The sequence below is a fragment of the Canis lupus genome, chromosome 32, assembly GCF_048164855.1.
Source record: "Canis lupus baileyi chromosome 32, mCanLup2.hap1, whole genome shotgun sequence".
Taxonomy (NCBI): Eukaryota; Metazoa; Chordata; class Mammalia; order Carnivora; family Canidae; genus Canis; species Canis lupus.
This window is the reverse complement of record NC_132869.1, coordinates 25,027,987-25,044,919: the sequence shown is the minus strand read 5'-3', so window position 1 is coordinate 25,044,919 and position 16,933 is coordinate 25,027,987. Positions and strand designations below refer to the sequence as shown.

At 35.6% G+C, this 16,933-nt stretch overlaps 1 protein-coding gene across 11 annotated transcripts in view; it reads right to left on the bottom strand.

Annotated features, from left to right (window-relative positions):
- Positions 1 to 16,933, bottom strand: part of TEX9 (testis expressed 9) — a 196,674-nt gene that overhangs the window by 6,973 nt on the left and 172,768 nt on the right. For 9 of the 11 annotated variants that reach the window (XR_012022597.1, XM_072808736.1, XM_072808734.1 and 6 more), the window contains one exon: positions 15,860 to 15,994. The exons of the other annotated variants lie outside the window; for them this stretch is intronic. Coding sequence is in view for 8 of the 9 variants with exons in the window: in XM_072808736.1 (XP_072664837.1) it covers positions 15,860 to 15,994 (135 nt within the window). In the remaining variant the exon portion in view is untranslated. The remainder of the gene's footprint in view (positions 1 to 15,859; positions 15,995 to 16,933) is intronic. 11 annotated transcript variants of the gene reach the window in all.

Genomic DNA, 16,933 nt, shown 5'->3' with positions numbered 1-16,933 from the left:
GAAACTTGAAGACATTATGCTATGTGAAATAAATCAGTCACAAAAAGAGAAACACTGTATGAACCATTTATGTGACGTAAACGACCATATAGAGTGGTCAAAATCAAAGATAGAAATTAGAATTGTGGTTGTCAGGGTGATGGAAAGGGGAATGGGGAATTGCTGTTTAATGAACACAGTTTCAGTTTTTGCAAGATGAAAAAAAAGTTCTGGAGTCTGGCTGCGTAATAGTGTGCATATATGTAATACCATGAACTGTATACTTAAAACATAAAAGGGTATTTTTATATGTACTATACCAAAATTAATTTTTAAATTTTTTCAAAATTAATTTTTAATTTAATTTTATTTATTTATTTTTAAAGATTTTATTTTATTTATTCATGATAGACACAGAGAGAGAGAGAGAGAGAGAGAGGCAGAGACACACAGGCAGAGGGAGAAGCAGGCTCCATGCAGGGAGCCCGACGTGGGACTCGATCCCTGGTCTCCAGGATCACGCCCTGGGCCAAAGGCAGGCACTAAACCACTGCATCACCCAGGGATCCCCTAATTTTTAATTTTAAAAGGTAATTCTTTAAGGCAAAAGGTAATGATGTAGTGTGGAGTTTGTGTATAAGTAAAATATATAACAATAGCAAAAATGGTACGAGAGTAAATGAAAGTACACTACTAAAAGGTTCTTACGTTATTCAAAAAGTGCTGTAATATTACTGGAAGACAGACAATGGTAAGTTAAAGTGTATGATAAATACTAAAATGTTCATAGAAAAGTTGAGACAAAAAAAAAAAGAAAAGTTGAGACAATACAGGAGATAAAATGGAATCATTAAAAGAATATTCAAAAGGAGAGAAAGAAGGGAAAGAAACAAAATTAGGAATAAAAAACAAGAACAAAATTAAACCCAACCATATTAATAATCACATTAAATGTAATTCTAAACATTCCATTGAAAAGTCAGAGACTGTGACATTGAACAAATGAATGAATAAGTAAAAAGTACTCAACTGTATGCTGCCTATATAAGATACAAAGGAGTTATAAGTAAAAGGATGGAAAAAGATATTCTAATGCTATCACTAATTAAAAGAAAACTAAAGTGGGTGTCTGGCTGGCTTAGTTGGTAGGGCACGCGACGTGACTCTTAATCTCAGGGTCATGAGTTTAAGCCCCTCATTGGGCATGGAGACTACATTAAAGAAACAAACCTTAAAAAAAAGCTGCAGTTACTTAATATCTAAGAGTATATCACAACAAAGACAATTATGAGGAATATAAATTGTATCACAATAATAAAGGGTTCAACTCATTATGAGGACATAACAATCTTATATTTTAATGTATCTACCACTAGTCCTCCAAAGTACATGATGCAAAAACTGCCAAAACTGAAAAAGGGAAAATAATCCACAATTCTGTTTGGAGATCAGTACCCCTTCTCAATCACTGACAGAACAAGTAACTAAAATATGTAAAGATACAGAAGACTTGAATACGCTATCAAGCAACTTGACATAATTGACACTTACTGAATACTCCTCCCAGTAAACACAGAATATACATTCTTTACAAGGAGACAGGGAACATATGCCAATTTAAATCACATTCCAGGCCATAAAACAAAGCTCTATAAATTTACAATGATTCAAATAAGAACAAATGCTCAGGGAAGACCGCGTAGGAGGTCCCTAAATTAACCTTGTCCTGAGATACAACTAGGTAACACATCAGTGCAGATAACCCAGAAAATGACCTGAAAACTGGAAGAACAAACTCCACAACTAAATGTAGAGAAAAGGCCACATCAAAGAGAGTGGGAAGGGTAGATATGCAGTTGGCAGCTAAACCCCACAAGTCTGGCCACCAGAGAGAGGAAGCCGTAGGTGTGGAAAGGGGTGAGAAACAGACTATTACACTGGGGAGCCTGCAGAGGGAAGACAAAGCCCCATGGCATTTGACTGAAAATCAGAGGGGTCAAATTTCAAGAGTTCTTACAGCCAGTGATACTAAAAGCCTGGAACTTTAAAAATCAGCAGGCCCAGCTATGGGAGATCCCAGAGGACAATAGGAAGCGGAGTCCCCACCCTTAAAGAGTCAGCACAAAAAACAGCCCCAGAGACACAGCTTAAAGCAGCAGTTTGAAAAAACATCTGGAGGCACCTAGGTAGCTCAGCTGATTAAGCATCTGACTTTGGCTCAGGTCACAATCCTGGAGTCCTGGAATCAAGCCCTGCATCAGGCTCCCTGCTTAGCAGGGAGTCTGCTTCTCCCTCCACCTCTGTCCCTCCCTCCATTTGTGTGCTCTCTCTCTCTCTAGGTTGCTCTCTCAAATAAAATCCATAAAACGAAAAGAAAAACATCTGGGAAAGTTAGTTACTAACTTCGGAGTTCCCTGAGGAACTTCTCTAGGAACAAAGGAGCTGGCAGCCTCCATTTCCCTCTCCTGCCCCCAAGCATAATCATATGATCACCTATGGGAACCAGCTCAGCATCTGCATTCACTACCTAACTGGCTTAGACCATGCCCTACTGCCTCCAAACACAACTGCTTCAGTCCCTTAATTGTAGGTCCCCTCCCTGAGAATAGTGCAATCTTTGCCAATACTGCATCTCCCAACCTCCTACGGATGACATGCACACATTGGTAAAACTGCACCCCTCACTTGCCTGCTCCTGTGCAACCTGCAGAGCACCCCAGATGCCTGGTCTTCCCAACAGCTCCATCCCCTGGAGGACCAGCACCACTTTGCTAAAAATACACCCCCTACACCCCCTGCCCACTACGTTTTGGCACAACAGAGGTAGCTGACTTTCCCAACACACAGGAATAAAGAGAGTTAGGCAAAATTAGGAGACAGAGGAATATGTCCCATATGAAAGAACAGGACAAAATCTTAGCAAGACACCTAAGAGAAACAGAGATAAATATGCCTGACAGAGAATTTAGTAATGATCATAAACATACTCACTGGACTTGAGAAGAGTAAAAGACATTAGTGGGATCCTTAACACAGACATTTTAAAAAAAGAACTGATCAGAGATAAAGAAAAAATAATTGAAACTAAAAATATACTTGATGGAATAAATAATAGGCTAGAGGAAAGAGAGGAACAAATTAATGATCTGGAAGACAGAGTAACAGAAAGTAAGCTGAGCAAATGAGAAAAGAATTATGTAAAATGAGAATAGACTTAGGGAATTCAGTGACTCCACCACATTTAATATATTATATTCACATTATAGGGATTCAGAAGAAGAAAAGAGAAAAGAGAGCAGAATATTTAAGTGAAGACATAACAGCTGAAAACTTCCCTAATCTGGAGAAGGAAACAGATATCCAGATCCTGGAAGCACAGATATTGCCCAACAAAATCGACTCAAAGAGGTCCATACCAAGACATAGAAATTAAAATGGCAAAATGTAGTGAGAAAGAAAAGAAACTCAAAAGAAGCAAGAGAAAAGAGTTACATATAAGGGGAAAGCCCATAAGGCTATCAGCAGATTTTTCAACAGAAATTTAGCAGGCCAGAAGAAAATGGCATGACACATTCAAAGTGCTGAAAGGGAAAAACCTGCAGTGAAGAATATTCAATCCAGTAAGGTTATCATTCAGAATAGAAGGAGAGAAGAAGAGTTTCTTAGACAGGGGCACATGGGTGGGTCAGTGGCTGAGCATCTGCCTTTGGCTCAGGGCATGATCCCAGGGTTCTGGGATCCAGTCCTGCATCAGGCTCCCTGCAGGGAGCCTGCTTCTCCCTCTGCCTATGTCTCTGCCTCTCTCTATGTGTCTCCATGAATAAATAAAATCTTAATTTTTTTTTCTCAGACAAAAACTAATGGAGTTCATAAGCACTAAATAAGCCCTACAAGAAATATTCAAGGGGACTCTTTGAGTGGAAAGTAAAGACGATCAGTGAGAGTATGAAAAATAGGAAACACAAAAGCAGTAAAAATAAGTATATCTATAAAAATACTCAAGGGATTCACAACATAAAAGGATATAAAATATGACATCATAAACCTAAAACAAGGTAGGAGAAAAAAATGGATTCAAACTTAAGCAACCATCAACTTCATATAGACTGTTATATACACACCTAATGGTAATCATAAATCAAAAATCAGTAATAAATATGCAAAGAATAAAGAAAAATGAATCCAAGTATATCACTAAAGAAAGTTAGCAAACCACGGAAGAGAGCAAGTCAAGAATCAGAAAAACTACAATAACAACCACAAAACAAGTAACAAAATATTAAATACTTATCTATCAATAATTACTCTGTAAATGGACTAAATGCTCCAACTGAAACAGAGGATGACAGAATGGATGAGAAAACAAAACCCATCTATATGCTGCCTACAAAAGACTTACTTTAGACCTAAAGACACCTGCAGATTGAAAATGACGGGATGGAGAAACATTTATTGTGCAAGTGGATGTCAAAAGAAAGATGGGGTAACAGTACTTATATTGGACAAAATAGATTTTAAAACACTGTAACAAGACAAAGAAGGACTATATAAAATAATAAAGGGGACAATCCAATAAGTAGATACAATTGTAAATGCTTATATACCCAACATGAAAGCACCCAAATACATAAAACAGTAAAACATAAAGGAACTAATGGATAGTAATGCAATAATAGTAGGGGACTTTAACACCCCACTTCTATCAATGGACAGATCAGATCATCTAAACAAAATCAACAAGGAAAGAGTGGCTTTAAATGATACAATGGACCAAATGGACTTAACAGATATATTCAGAACATCCTAAAATAGCAGAATAGGGATTCTTTTCAAGCACATATGAAACACTCTCCAGAGCAGACATTTAGGCCACAAAACAAGTCTCAACAGATTAAAAAATACTGAAGTCATACCATGTATCTTTTCTGACTATGGTGCTATGAAACTAGAAATCAAACACAAGAAAAAAATCTGGGAGGAGCACAAATACATGGAGGCTAAATAACATGCTACTAAAAAATTAATGGGTGAACCAAGATATCAAAGAAGAAATAAAAAATTACATGTAAATAAGTGAAAATGAAAACACAACAGTGCAAAATCTTTGGGATGTAGCAAAAGCAGTTCTAAAAGAGAAGTTTATAGCAACACAGGTCTACCTCAAGAAACAAGAAAAATCTCAAACCACCTAATCTTACACCTAAAGGAGTTAGAAAAAGAAAAAACAAAACCCAAAACCAGCAGAAGGAAGGAAATAATAAAGCTTATAGCAGAAATAAGTGATATAGAAACTATAAAAACAATAGAACAGATCAATGACACCAGGAGCTGGTTCTTTGAAAAGCTCAACAAAATTGATAAACCTCTAGCAAGACCCAAGAAAAAAAGTGAGGGGCAGGGGAGAGGACTCAAATAAAACCACAAAAGAGAAATGACTACAAACACCACATAAATATAAAGAATTATTATATGCGACAACCTGAAAGAAATTGATAAGTTCCTAGAAACACATAACCTACCAAAACTGAAGAAATAGAAATTTTGAATAAACTAATTACCAGCAATGAAATTGCATAAGTAATCAAAAAGATCCTAACAAACACAAGTCCAGGACCAGAAAGCTTCACAGGAAAATTCTACCAAATATTTTAAAAAGAGTTAATAATACCTATTCTTCTCAAACTATTCCAACAAATAGAAGAGGAAGGGAAACTTCCAAATTTATTCTATAAGAGCAGCATTACTCTGATACCAACACCAGATAAAGATACAACAAAAATAAAACTATAAGCCAATCTCTCTGATGAACATATATGCAGAAATCCTCAAGAAAATATTAGCAAATGAAATCCAACAGTACATTTGAAAAAATCATTCATCACAATCAAGTGGGATTTATCCCTGGGATGCCAAGGTGATTCAGCATTCATAAATCAATCAACATGATAGATCACATTACTAAGAGAAAGAATACAAACCATAATAGTCATTTCAATAGATGCAGAAAAAAAAGCATTTGATAAAGTGTATCCATTCATGATTTTAAAAAACCCAACAACACAAAAAACCATCAACAAAGTAGGTTTACCTAAACATAATAAAGGCCTTCTATGAAATCTCACAGCGTACATCATATTCAATGGTGCAAAACTGAGAGCTTTACCTTAAAGTCAGGAACAAGACAAGGATGTCTACTCCCATCACTCTTATTCACTATAGAATCGGAAGTCCTAGCCACAGCAATCGAACAGAAAGAAACAAAAGGCATCCACATTGGTAGTAAAGAAGTAAAACTTTCACTATGTGAAAGATCTGTACTCTGAAAACTGTGTAACATTGATGAAAATAATTGAAGACAACACAAAGAAATGGAAAGACATTCCATGTTCATGGATTGCAAGAACAACTGTTAAAATGTCCATACTACCAAAGCAATCTACAGTTTTAATGCAATCCCTATCAAAATACAGCCAGCAGGGGCACCTAGGTAGCTCAGTTGGTTAAGCATCGACTCTTGATTTTGGCTCGGGATTGTAAGATCAATCCCCACTTTGTGATCAGCACTCAATGAGGAGTCTGCTTGAGATTCTTTCCCACTGCTCCACCCTCACCTCTCGCTCTCAAATAAATAAATAAATAAATCTTAAAAAAATAATACCACCAGCATTTTTCACAGAACTAGAACAAACAATCCTAAAATTTGTATGGAACCTCAAAAGACCCCAAATAGCCAAAGTAATCCTGAAAAAGAAAAATAAATCTAGGGGTACCTGAGTGGCTAAGTGGTTGAGCATCTGCCTTTGGCTTAGGTTATGATCCCAGGGTTCTGGGATCGAGTCCCACATCAGGCTTCCTGTAGGGAGCCTGCTTCTCTCTCTGCCTCTCTTTGCGTCTCTCATGAATAAGTAAAGAAAATCTTTAAAAAAAAGAAATCTAAAGGTATCCTAATTGCAGACTTCAAGTCATACTACAAAGCTATAGTAATCAAAACAGAATGGTACTGACACAAAAATAACACAAAGATCAACAGAACAGAATAGAGAGCCCAGAAATAAACCCACAATTACATGGTCAATTAATCTTTAACAAAGGAAGAAACAATATGCAATGGGAAAAAGATGGTCTCTTTAACAAGCCAAGTTGGGAAAACTGGACAGCTACATGCAAAAGAATGAAAGTGGACCCCTTTCTTACACCATACACAAAAATAAATTCAAAATGGATAAATGTCTAAATGTGAGACCTGAAACCATAAAAACCTTAAAAGAGAGCATAGGCAGTAACTCTGACTTTAGCTGTCGCAACATTTTTCAAGATATGACTCCTGAGACAAAGGAAATAAAAGCAAAAATAAACTATTGGGACTACATCAAAACAAAAAGCTTTTGCACAGTGAAGGAAATAATCAACAAAACTAAAATGCAACCTACTGAATGGGAGAAGATATTTGCAAAAGACATATCCCATAAAGGGTTAGCATCCAAAATATATAAAGAACTTCTACAACACCCCCCCAAAACAAATAATCCAATTAAAAATGAGTAAAAGCATGAATAGAATTTTCTCCAGAGTAGACATATAGATGGGCATCCATGAAATGCAAATCAAAACCGCAAGAGGTATCACCTTATACGTGCCAGAATGGCTAAAATAAAAAAAACACAAGAAGCAAGTGTTGACAAGGATGTGGTGAAAAAGGAATCCTTGTGCATTGTTGGTGAGAATGAAAACTGGTGCAGCCACTGTGGAAAATAGTATGAAGTTTCCTGAAAAAATTCAAAAATAGAAATACCATATGATCTAGTAATTCCACTACTCAGTGTTTACCCAAAGAATATCAAGAGTAATTAAAAAAAATCATATTCAAAAAAATATATGTTTATCTCTCTTTATCGTAGCATTATTTAAAATAACAAAATACAGAAACAGCCCAAGTGTCCATCAACTGATAAATGGATAAAGGAGTGGTGTATATCCAATACAAAATGAAATATTATTCAGCCATAAAAATGAATGGAATCTTGCCACTTGCAACATCATGGATAGAACTAAGGGAGTATAATGCTAAATGAAATAAGTCAGCCAGAGAAAGAAAACTACTGTATGATTTCACTCATGTGGAAATTAAGAAAATAAATGAGCACAGCAAAAGAAGGAGTGATTGAGAAAAAGAGAGAGAGACAAATCAAGAGTTAACAAAAAAGAAATGATGGTTACCAAAGGGGAGTTGAGTAGGGCAATGGGTTAAATAGGTGATGGGGATTTAAAAGTATACTTTTCATGATGAGCACAGAGTAATGTATAGAACTGTCCAATCACTATATTGTATACTTGTAACTAATATAACCCTGTATGTTAACTAGGCTTGAATTTAAAACAAAACAAAACAAGAACAAAGGCATGGTATGCCCACTATGGGATTAAGTTAGAAATCATTAAGAAAGGTATCTGGAAAAATTCCCAAATATTTGTAAATGAAATGACAAGCTACTAAATAGCTCATAATAAAGAAATCAGAGGAAAATTAGAAGGTATTCTGAAAATGAAAATGTGACAAATCAAAGTTTAGCTGAAAGAATGCATAGAGGAAATTTATAATGTTAAATGCTTATATTAGAAAAGAAAGGTTTCAAATCAACAGGTCTGCTTCCATTTCAATAAACCAGAAAAGAACAAACTGAACCCAATTAAGAGAAGGAAATAACAAAGAGCAGAAATCAATAAAAGAGAAAACTGAGGAAAAACAATGAAAGCAGATTTATTAAGGCTCTAGTAAGACTGAGCAGGAAAAGAGGATACAAATAACCAATATTAAGAATGAGGGAAAAAAAGGAAACCTATGATAATGTGGAGGAACATCACTATAGATTAGACAGTTATTTAAAGGACAATAAGGGAGTAACATTTTAAAAAAAATGTGAGACCTGAAACCATAATAAATTTGACAACATAGATAAAATGGAGAGATTCCTTGAAAAACACCCAAATCACACAGTAAGATACAGATAGCCTCTATATAGAATACTTTTGTATCTGTTAAAGAAATTGAATTTGAAATTCAAAATATTTTCACATGAACTAAGGATGATTTTATTTTGACAAGGCTAAATAAACAAAAAGAAGAAAAGAAAAGAAAGAAAAGAAAAGAAAAGAAAAGAAAAGAAAAGAAAAGAAGAAAAAAAAGAAAAGAAAAAAAAGAAAAGAAAAGAAAAAAGAAATCTGGTGAAGAATATGCCACAGGGACCATATCAGCCCGCAAAACCTAAAATAGTTATTAGCTGGCCCTTTATAGAAAAACTATGCCTACCCTTGGCCTGTGTAGAATTCTAAGGATTCAGGGCGCCTGGTGGCTCAGTGGTTGAGCATCTGCCTTTGGCTCAGGTCATGATCCCAGGGTCCTGGGATTGAGTCCTGCATCAGGCTCCCTGCAGAGAGCCTGCTTCTTCCTCTGCCTATGTCTCTGCCTCTCTGTGTGTCTCATGAATAAATAAAATCTTAAAAAAAATACTAAGGATTCTAGAAGAAAAAAATTCTAGACTTTAGCAAAGTTTCAAGATACAAATTGAATATATGAAAGTAAACTGCATCTCTCTATTCTAGCAACACATGATTGGGAATTGAAATTTTAAAAATTTATAGTAACATGAAGAGAGATTAAATACTAAGGGCTAACTGTGGGGGAAAAATGTATAAGACCTGTAGGCTGAAAACTACAAAAATATTGCCTAGAGAAAATGAAGAAGGCTTACAAAATAGATATGCTCTATTCATGATGTGAAAAACACAGTATTGTTAAGAGGCCACTTTTCCCCAAATTGATCTACAGATTTAGTGCAACTCCAATGAAAACTCCAAAAAAACTTTTTGTAGAAATAGGCAAGGTAATTCTAAGGTTTATATGGAAATGCACAGGACCTAAAACAGCCAAAGCAATTTCTGAAAAGAACAAAATCATACTACATGCTTTCAAGATTTTATTATAAAGATGTAATAATCAAGACAGTGTGCTATTAGCATAAAGACAGACACGGAGATCAATCGAACAGAAGAGAGATTCTAGAAATAGTAGCACACATATGTGGGCAACTAATTTTCAACAAAAGTGTCAGGGCAATTCAATGGTAAAGGATAATCTTCTCAACAAAGAGTGCTCCATATATACCAATAATGAAATGAACCTTGACCCTTATAAACAAAAATTCACCTAAAAGCTCAAGCTACACAACTTCTAGAAGAATACATAGGAGCAAATCGTCGTGACCTTAGATTTAGCAAAGAATTCTTAAATAGGCCACAAGAAGCACATTATAAAAGAAAAAACAGATTAGACTACATCAAAATTTAAAAGTTCACTCTTCGGGATCCCTGGGTGGCGCAGCGGTTTAGTGCCTGCCTTTGGACCAGGGCGCGATCCTGGAGACCCAGGATCGAATCCCACGTCAGGCTCCCGGCATGGAGCCTGCTTCTCCCTCTGCCTGTGTCTCTGCCTCTCTCTCTCTCTCTCTCTGTGTGACTATCATAAATTAAAAAAAAAAAAAATAAAGCTTTAAAAAATAAATAAATAAAAATAAAAGTTCACTCTTCAAAAGAAGTGTTACAAAAATAAAAGGGATAAGACACTTGCAAAGCATATATCTGACAAAAGACATGTAGTTAGAATACATAAAAACTTATAGCTCATTTATAATAAGTCAACTCAATTTTTAAAAATGAACCAAAGAGATTAAAAACTAAGGAAATCTGAATAAAGTATGCTCTTTAGTGAATAACGTTATTGATTCATTCATTAGCTATAGTAAATGTACCATACTAATGTAGATGTTAGTTTCAGAGGAAACTGTGTTTGAAGATTACAGAAATGCTCTGTACTAACTACAATTTTTATGCTGATTTATAACTTCTATAAATTAAACTTCATTAAATATTATTAAGAGTAAAAAACTTTTTACCAATACTTCACCAAAGAAGGTATCTAGACTCTCCTGAACAACCAACAGGTCAAAGAAGAAATCAAAGGGGAAATAAAACAGTATCTTCAATCTTGATAGAATGTTGATAGGAATTGCATTCAATCTGAATAGCTATCATCAAAAAGCAAGAGACAACAAATGATGGAGAGGATGTGGAGGAAAGGGAACATTGTGCAATGTTAGTGGGATTGTACATTGGTAAAACCACTATAGAAAACAGTTTAGAGGTTCCTCAAAAAATTTAAAATACAACTACCATGCAATCCAGCAATTCCACTTCTGTGAATATATCCAAACGATATGAAAATACTACATCAAAGAGATATCTGCAATGCCATATTCACGGCAGCATTATTTACAATAGCCAAGACATGGAAACAACCTAAACGTCCATCAATGCATGAATGGATAGAGAAATTGTGATACAGGGATCCCTGGGTGGCGCAGCGGTTTGGCGCCTGCCTTTGGCCCAGGGCGTGATCCTGGAGACCCGGGATCGAATCCCACGTCGGGCTCCCGGTGCATGGAGCCTGCTTCTCCCTCTGCCTGTGTCTCTGCCTCTCTCTCTCTCTGTGAGACTATCATAATAAATAAAAATTTATTAAAAAAAAAAAAAAAGAAATTGTGATACAATTTATACAAAGAGGAATAAATAAGAGAAATCCTGCCATTCATAAGAACATGTATGGACCAAGAGGGCATAATGCTAAGTAAGTCAGACAAGAAAAGACAAATATTGTGTGATCATACTTATACTTAAAAACTCTTTTTAAAAATGCAAAGAAAAACAGATCAGATTTATGGTTAACAGATGTAGGGAGTGGTGGGAGGCAGGAGGGGAGATTGGAGGAAGGTGGTCAAAAGGCACAAACTTCCAGTTATAATAAAACACTAGAGATGTAATGTATATACAACATGATAACTATAGTTAGCTGTTGTATGGTATATTTGAAAGTTGTTAAGAGAATAGATCCTAAGAATTCTCATCACCAGGAAAAAAGCTTTTCTTATTTTTTGTATCTCTGTGAGATGATGGATATTAAATGAACTTACTGTGGTAATCATTTCACAATATATAAATCAAATCATTATGCTATACACCTTAAACTTAATAATGCTGTATGTCAATTATATCTCAATAAAACTGGGGAAAATATAAAATCTCAAGATAGCATATGAAGATGTTTGTATTATTCACTGGTCATTAGGAATATGCAAACTAAACCACAATTACATACTGTTAGTCACCCACTAGAACAGTAAAATGTAAAAGCCTGACTATGTCAAATGTTGGTCATGACATGGAACAGCTAAAACTTTTATATACTGCTGTTAAGAATATATATTGGTAAAACCATTTTGGAAACCAGTTTGGCAGTTGAACGTACATCTATAATAAAACCCAGATGTTTATTAATTCTAGGTATTTACCCAAGAGAAATGAAAACACATGTCTACACAAAGACATATATGTGAATATTCATGGCAGCTTTATTTGTAATAGTGAAAACTGGAAACAACCCTAAGTCCATCAATAGAGGGTATTGTTTGTTATATTTATACCATGTGTAAAATTATTAAAAGTGAACTACTGTCACATGCAACAATGGGATGAATCTCAAGATGTTCTAAAATCTTTCCCAAACCTACTCCAGGGAATGGCACTATCTATCCAGTTCTGAAAACTAAAAGTCAAAACATCCTCTCAAAAGCTTCCCTTTTTCACAATTCCATCTCTACCCATCACCAAGTCCTAGTAATTTTTCTCTCTTCAATGTATTTTGATACTTCTCTCCATTTCCACCACTATCAGTCTAGTCCACACTACTTCATCATCTCTCATACTGCTCCTCTTAACCTGAGTTCATTGCCTCCATCTCTCACACTGCTACTCTTTAGCCAGAATTCATTGCCTCCTTCCAATGAATTCTCACACAATAAACAAAAATACTTTCCAGGCACACATATGATCACTTCATAGTCTCCCCTTACCTTGTTCAAAATAACCATGCAGTGGCGTTGTACTATATTTGGATAAAACCCCAAATATTAACACAGCCTGAAGGATCTAGATGGTTTGGCCTCTACCTGCTTGAGGCCTCACTTCACAACATTCTCTTCACTTCCATCCCTGACTTTCATGACCTAGTTTTTTTTCCTACCACAGAGCCATTTTATACATAGGATTCCCTTTGTCCATAATCTCTTCCTAGCATATAACTTGTTAATATTATTCAGATCTTAACTCAGAATTACATTTTTTTAAAAAAGCATGCCTTTACCTGGTTACCTGCTCAAATCACAGTTGCACCTCAGTTTTGCTTGATGAATTGTCTAAATAACACACAGCTTCTCCACTACAGGGAGTATATGATTACAGGGATCACATTTATTTATTTATTTTTATCACCTTTGTATCTCCAGTCTCTAGGAAAGGTCTGGCAGGTACCTAGAAGGCCTTTGTAAATATTTCTAAATGAATTAATAAAGAATTTGAAATTATCTGTTCCTAAATGAAATAACATGGACTTGGTGACATTTTTTTTTATTTTATTAAGATTTTATTTATTTATTCACAATAGACACACAGAGAGAGAGAGAGGCAGAGACACAGGCAGAGGGAGAAGCAGGCTCCATGCAGGGAGCCCGATGTGGGACTTGATCCCGGGTCTCCAGGATCACGCCCTGGGCCGAAGGCAGGCACTAAACCACTGAGCCACCCAGGGATCCCTGAGGACATATTTTAAATGGACTATAAGCAAACAATCTAATCAAATGCTCTGTTTTTAAGAATTCCAATTAAACCATCACAAAGTTGTCTTTCCTCATTCCTTCCTATAGTATATTTCAGAGGCAATTACTATGTTCCAGGCACTGAGACACAGCAGAATGAGACAATCGGGGTCCCTGCACTCATGCAGCATCTGATTTAACTTGACTGACTCTTCATTTCAAAAGTTACTCTTACTCTAAGGCCAGATTCGTTTCCTAACCTCTGTGCAGAATATATTATTTTTTTTAAATAAATCTTTAACTTTTTCATGACTAGGAGTCAATCTTGTTCTATTTTATGGAAACCTTACTATTTCTTAAACATACAGACCTGAATAATTTTAATTATCTACCTAATCATATGTCTAATTAGAATGAGAAGCAAGGTACAAAGAATTAAAATGGAATATACCTCCTCACAAAAAAAACTTACATATAGACTAGACTACAAGGAAAAACTAAACAGCATAAGCCCAAAATGTCCTTCAAAGACAAAGTTAGGGGACTCCTGGGTGGCTCAGCAGTTTAGCACCTGGCCTTCGGCCCAGAGCGTGATCCTGGAGTCCTGGGATCAAGTCCCACATCGGGCTCCCTGCATGGAGCCTGCTTCTCCCTCTGCCTCTATCTTTCATGAATAAATAAATAAAATATTTTTTAAAAAAAGACAAGTTAGAAATGAAGCAAAATAATTGAAAAAAATCAGAAACTTAAGACTCATACACATATTTTTTCAGAAATCTAAAATAAGTTACATCTAAGAACTCTGATTTCAAAATGTCTACTTGATAGCAAATAGTTACAAAATGTTCTCCTACTGCATTTAAACTGATCACCCATAATGCAGACTTTGGATCAGAAATTTGTTTTGAACATACTTGCTTTTACAGTGTTGATGGTTTTAAACTAATTAATGAGGACTTGGTATGTCAATTTGCAAAATGGCTCAATAGGATTATTGCTGTCATGGAAACAAGTTTTTCCTTCTACTTCTCTAATTGTGCTAAAACATCAACAACTAAGAATTAGCAAATCCTGACATATACATGGTTATTCCATTTTATTTTCTTCAAAATCCCTCCAGAGTGAACCAAATTGGAAATAATATTCCAATAGCATGCTAATTATTGGCAAGTTATAAAGATGACTTCCTCATTCATTTAATAACTTCTGTTAATAAATCTCCAACATACCATCATCGATGGCTCTTGAACATGAACACAGTCTGATTACACAGTACAAACTATCTCACAGAAGAGATCTCAAAACTCTGTAGTCACGGTCACATTTTGCCTCTGTTAAATATGTTGGAGGATTTATCAAGTTCAGTCTAGTTTTATGTCCTATTAAGTGCTGTTAGTTTATTGGAAATGTATCATCTGTGTATGTAACAAAGGTGGCTCCTAACTTCATCAAGCCTCTGTTATGTGTAAATTATTCAGTATTATCCAAAGGGAGAGATTCCAATGGAGCATCACTTTTAGGTTGACATAGAACCAAAATCGAATTAGTCAAAATTTATAGAGTATGCAAACAGTTTTCATACACAACGATATTTGAGCCTTCATTTATTCAACAGTTATTTCAGGCATTGAGCGTTAATTCTATACCAATCATTGGCTAGATACTGGGATACAACAGTGATTATCAAAATGTTGTCTCAGAACCAGTGGCATCAGCATCACCAGGGAACTTGTTAAAACTGCTTATTAAAACTAGTTTAAAACAGGCCTCACCCTAGACCTACTAAATCTGAAACTCTGGGTGTGGGGCCCAGCAATCTGTCTTAACCAGCCTTCCTGATAATTCTGATACATGCTCAAGTTTGAGAACCACTGCCCTATAAAGTAGCCCTTTGCATTATATTAGAAAAGTGAGTAAAGAAGAGAAGGAAATGGATTTGAGATACAAAAGAGACTCTTTCCTACCATTTGTACCCAGAGATTAGAAAAATGTCTGGCATATAACATGGGCACACAATAAAGATTTGTTGAAAATCACATAACAATAATGAATGTGCTTCTGAAAACAGAAATGTTCACATAACATTAAGAATTAAAATTTAAAAACTATTATTTTTGACTCTTGCGAAAAAAGTTACCAAAGGTGATCATTACCAAAACTATTCAATTTTTCCATACCTTGTTATTTTGCCTTGATTTACTTAACTCCAATTTGTACTTTTCTGCCTCTTCTAGAGCTCTATTCAACCGAACTTCTGTAGCACTTTGGCTAGTGGCAGCCTGTTTTTGTAGTCTTCTTTTACTTTCTAATTCCTATATGGTAAAAGAGATATATGGAACATTTATACGTTCCCTCTATTATTCTGCTTTTCCATTTCCATATTCCTTGCTTTCTCCCAAATTTTACACACACACATACACACACACCTCAAAGGCTGGGGGCTGAGCAATGAGTGAGAGGTCTCTGGGAATTCTTACCCTGAATTGGTATTAGACAGATATATCCTTACAGATGTAGTCAAGAATTAGGCTTTCAAATTACTTTTGTTTGGAATGTTCTATCTCTTTTTATATAGTATAGAGATCCTCTATATTTATTTTATAAGCAACTCTTTGTACCTATAGTTCTTCCTTTGGGAACCTCCTCATAACAACTATGTAAGGCACAAACTCTCATAAATACTGTGTTTGTATAAACCCAACAAAGTATATCATATAAGAAATATTTGTTCAAGGGATGCCTGGGTGGCTCAGAGGTGGAGCGTCTGCCTTCGGCTCAGGCCGAAGATCTGAATCTTCCGAATGATCCCGGGGTCCAGGATCGAGTCCTGCGTTGGGCTCCTTGGGGGGAGCCTGCTTCTCCCTCTGAACTACATCTCACCTCTCTCTCTCTCTCTCTCTCTCTGTCTCTCATAAATAAATAAATAACATTTTTTTTAAAAAGAAATATTTGTTCAAAACAGAGCATTCTACATTAGCCTTACAGGGCAAATTCCAACTCTTGAGCAAAAAAATCATGTTATAGGTTAATGTTCCACATCTTGGGGTAGATTTAGACTTGTATGTCTGCAAATATTCTAAGGGATGCTGTCACAGAGAGTCTACAGGTCTGAAGAAACATGACATGTAGAATAAACCCCAAACTCTACCATTATCTGGCACTATAATCTTATCTCCTGCAAGATGTTACCCTTCAGATATATCAGCAGTATATGGAACTCTCCCAAACAGCTATGATGTTTCTTGTCTCTG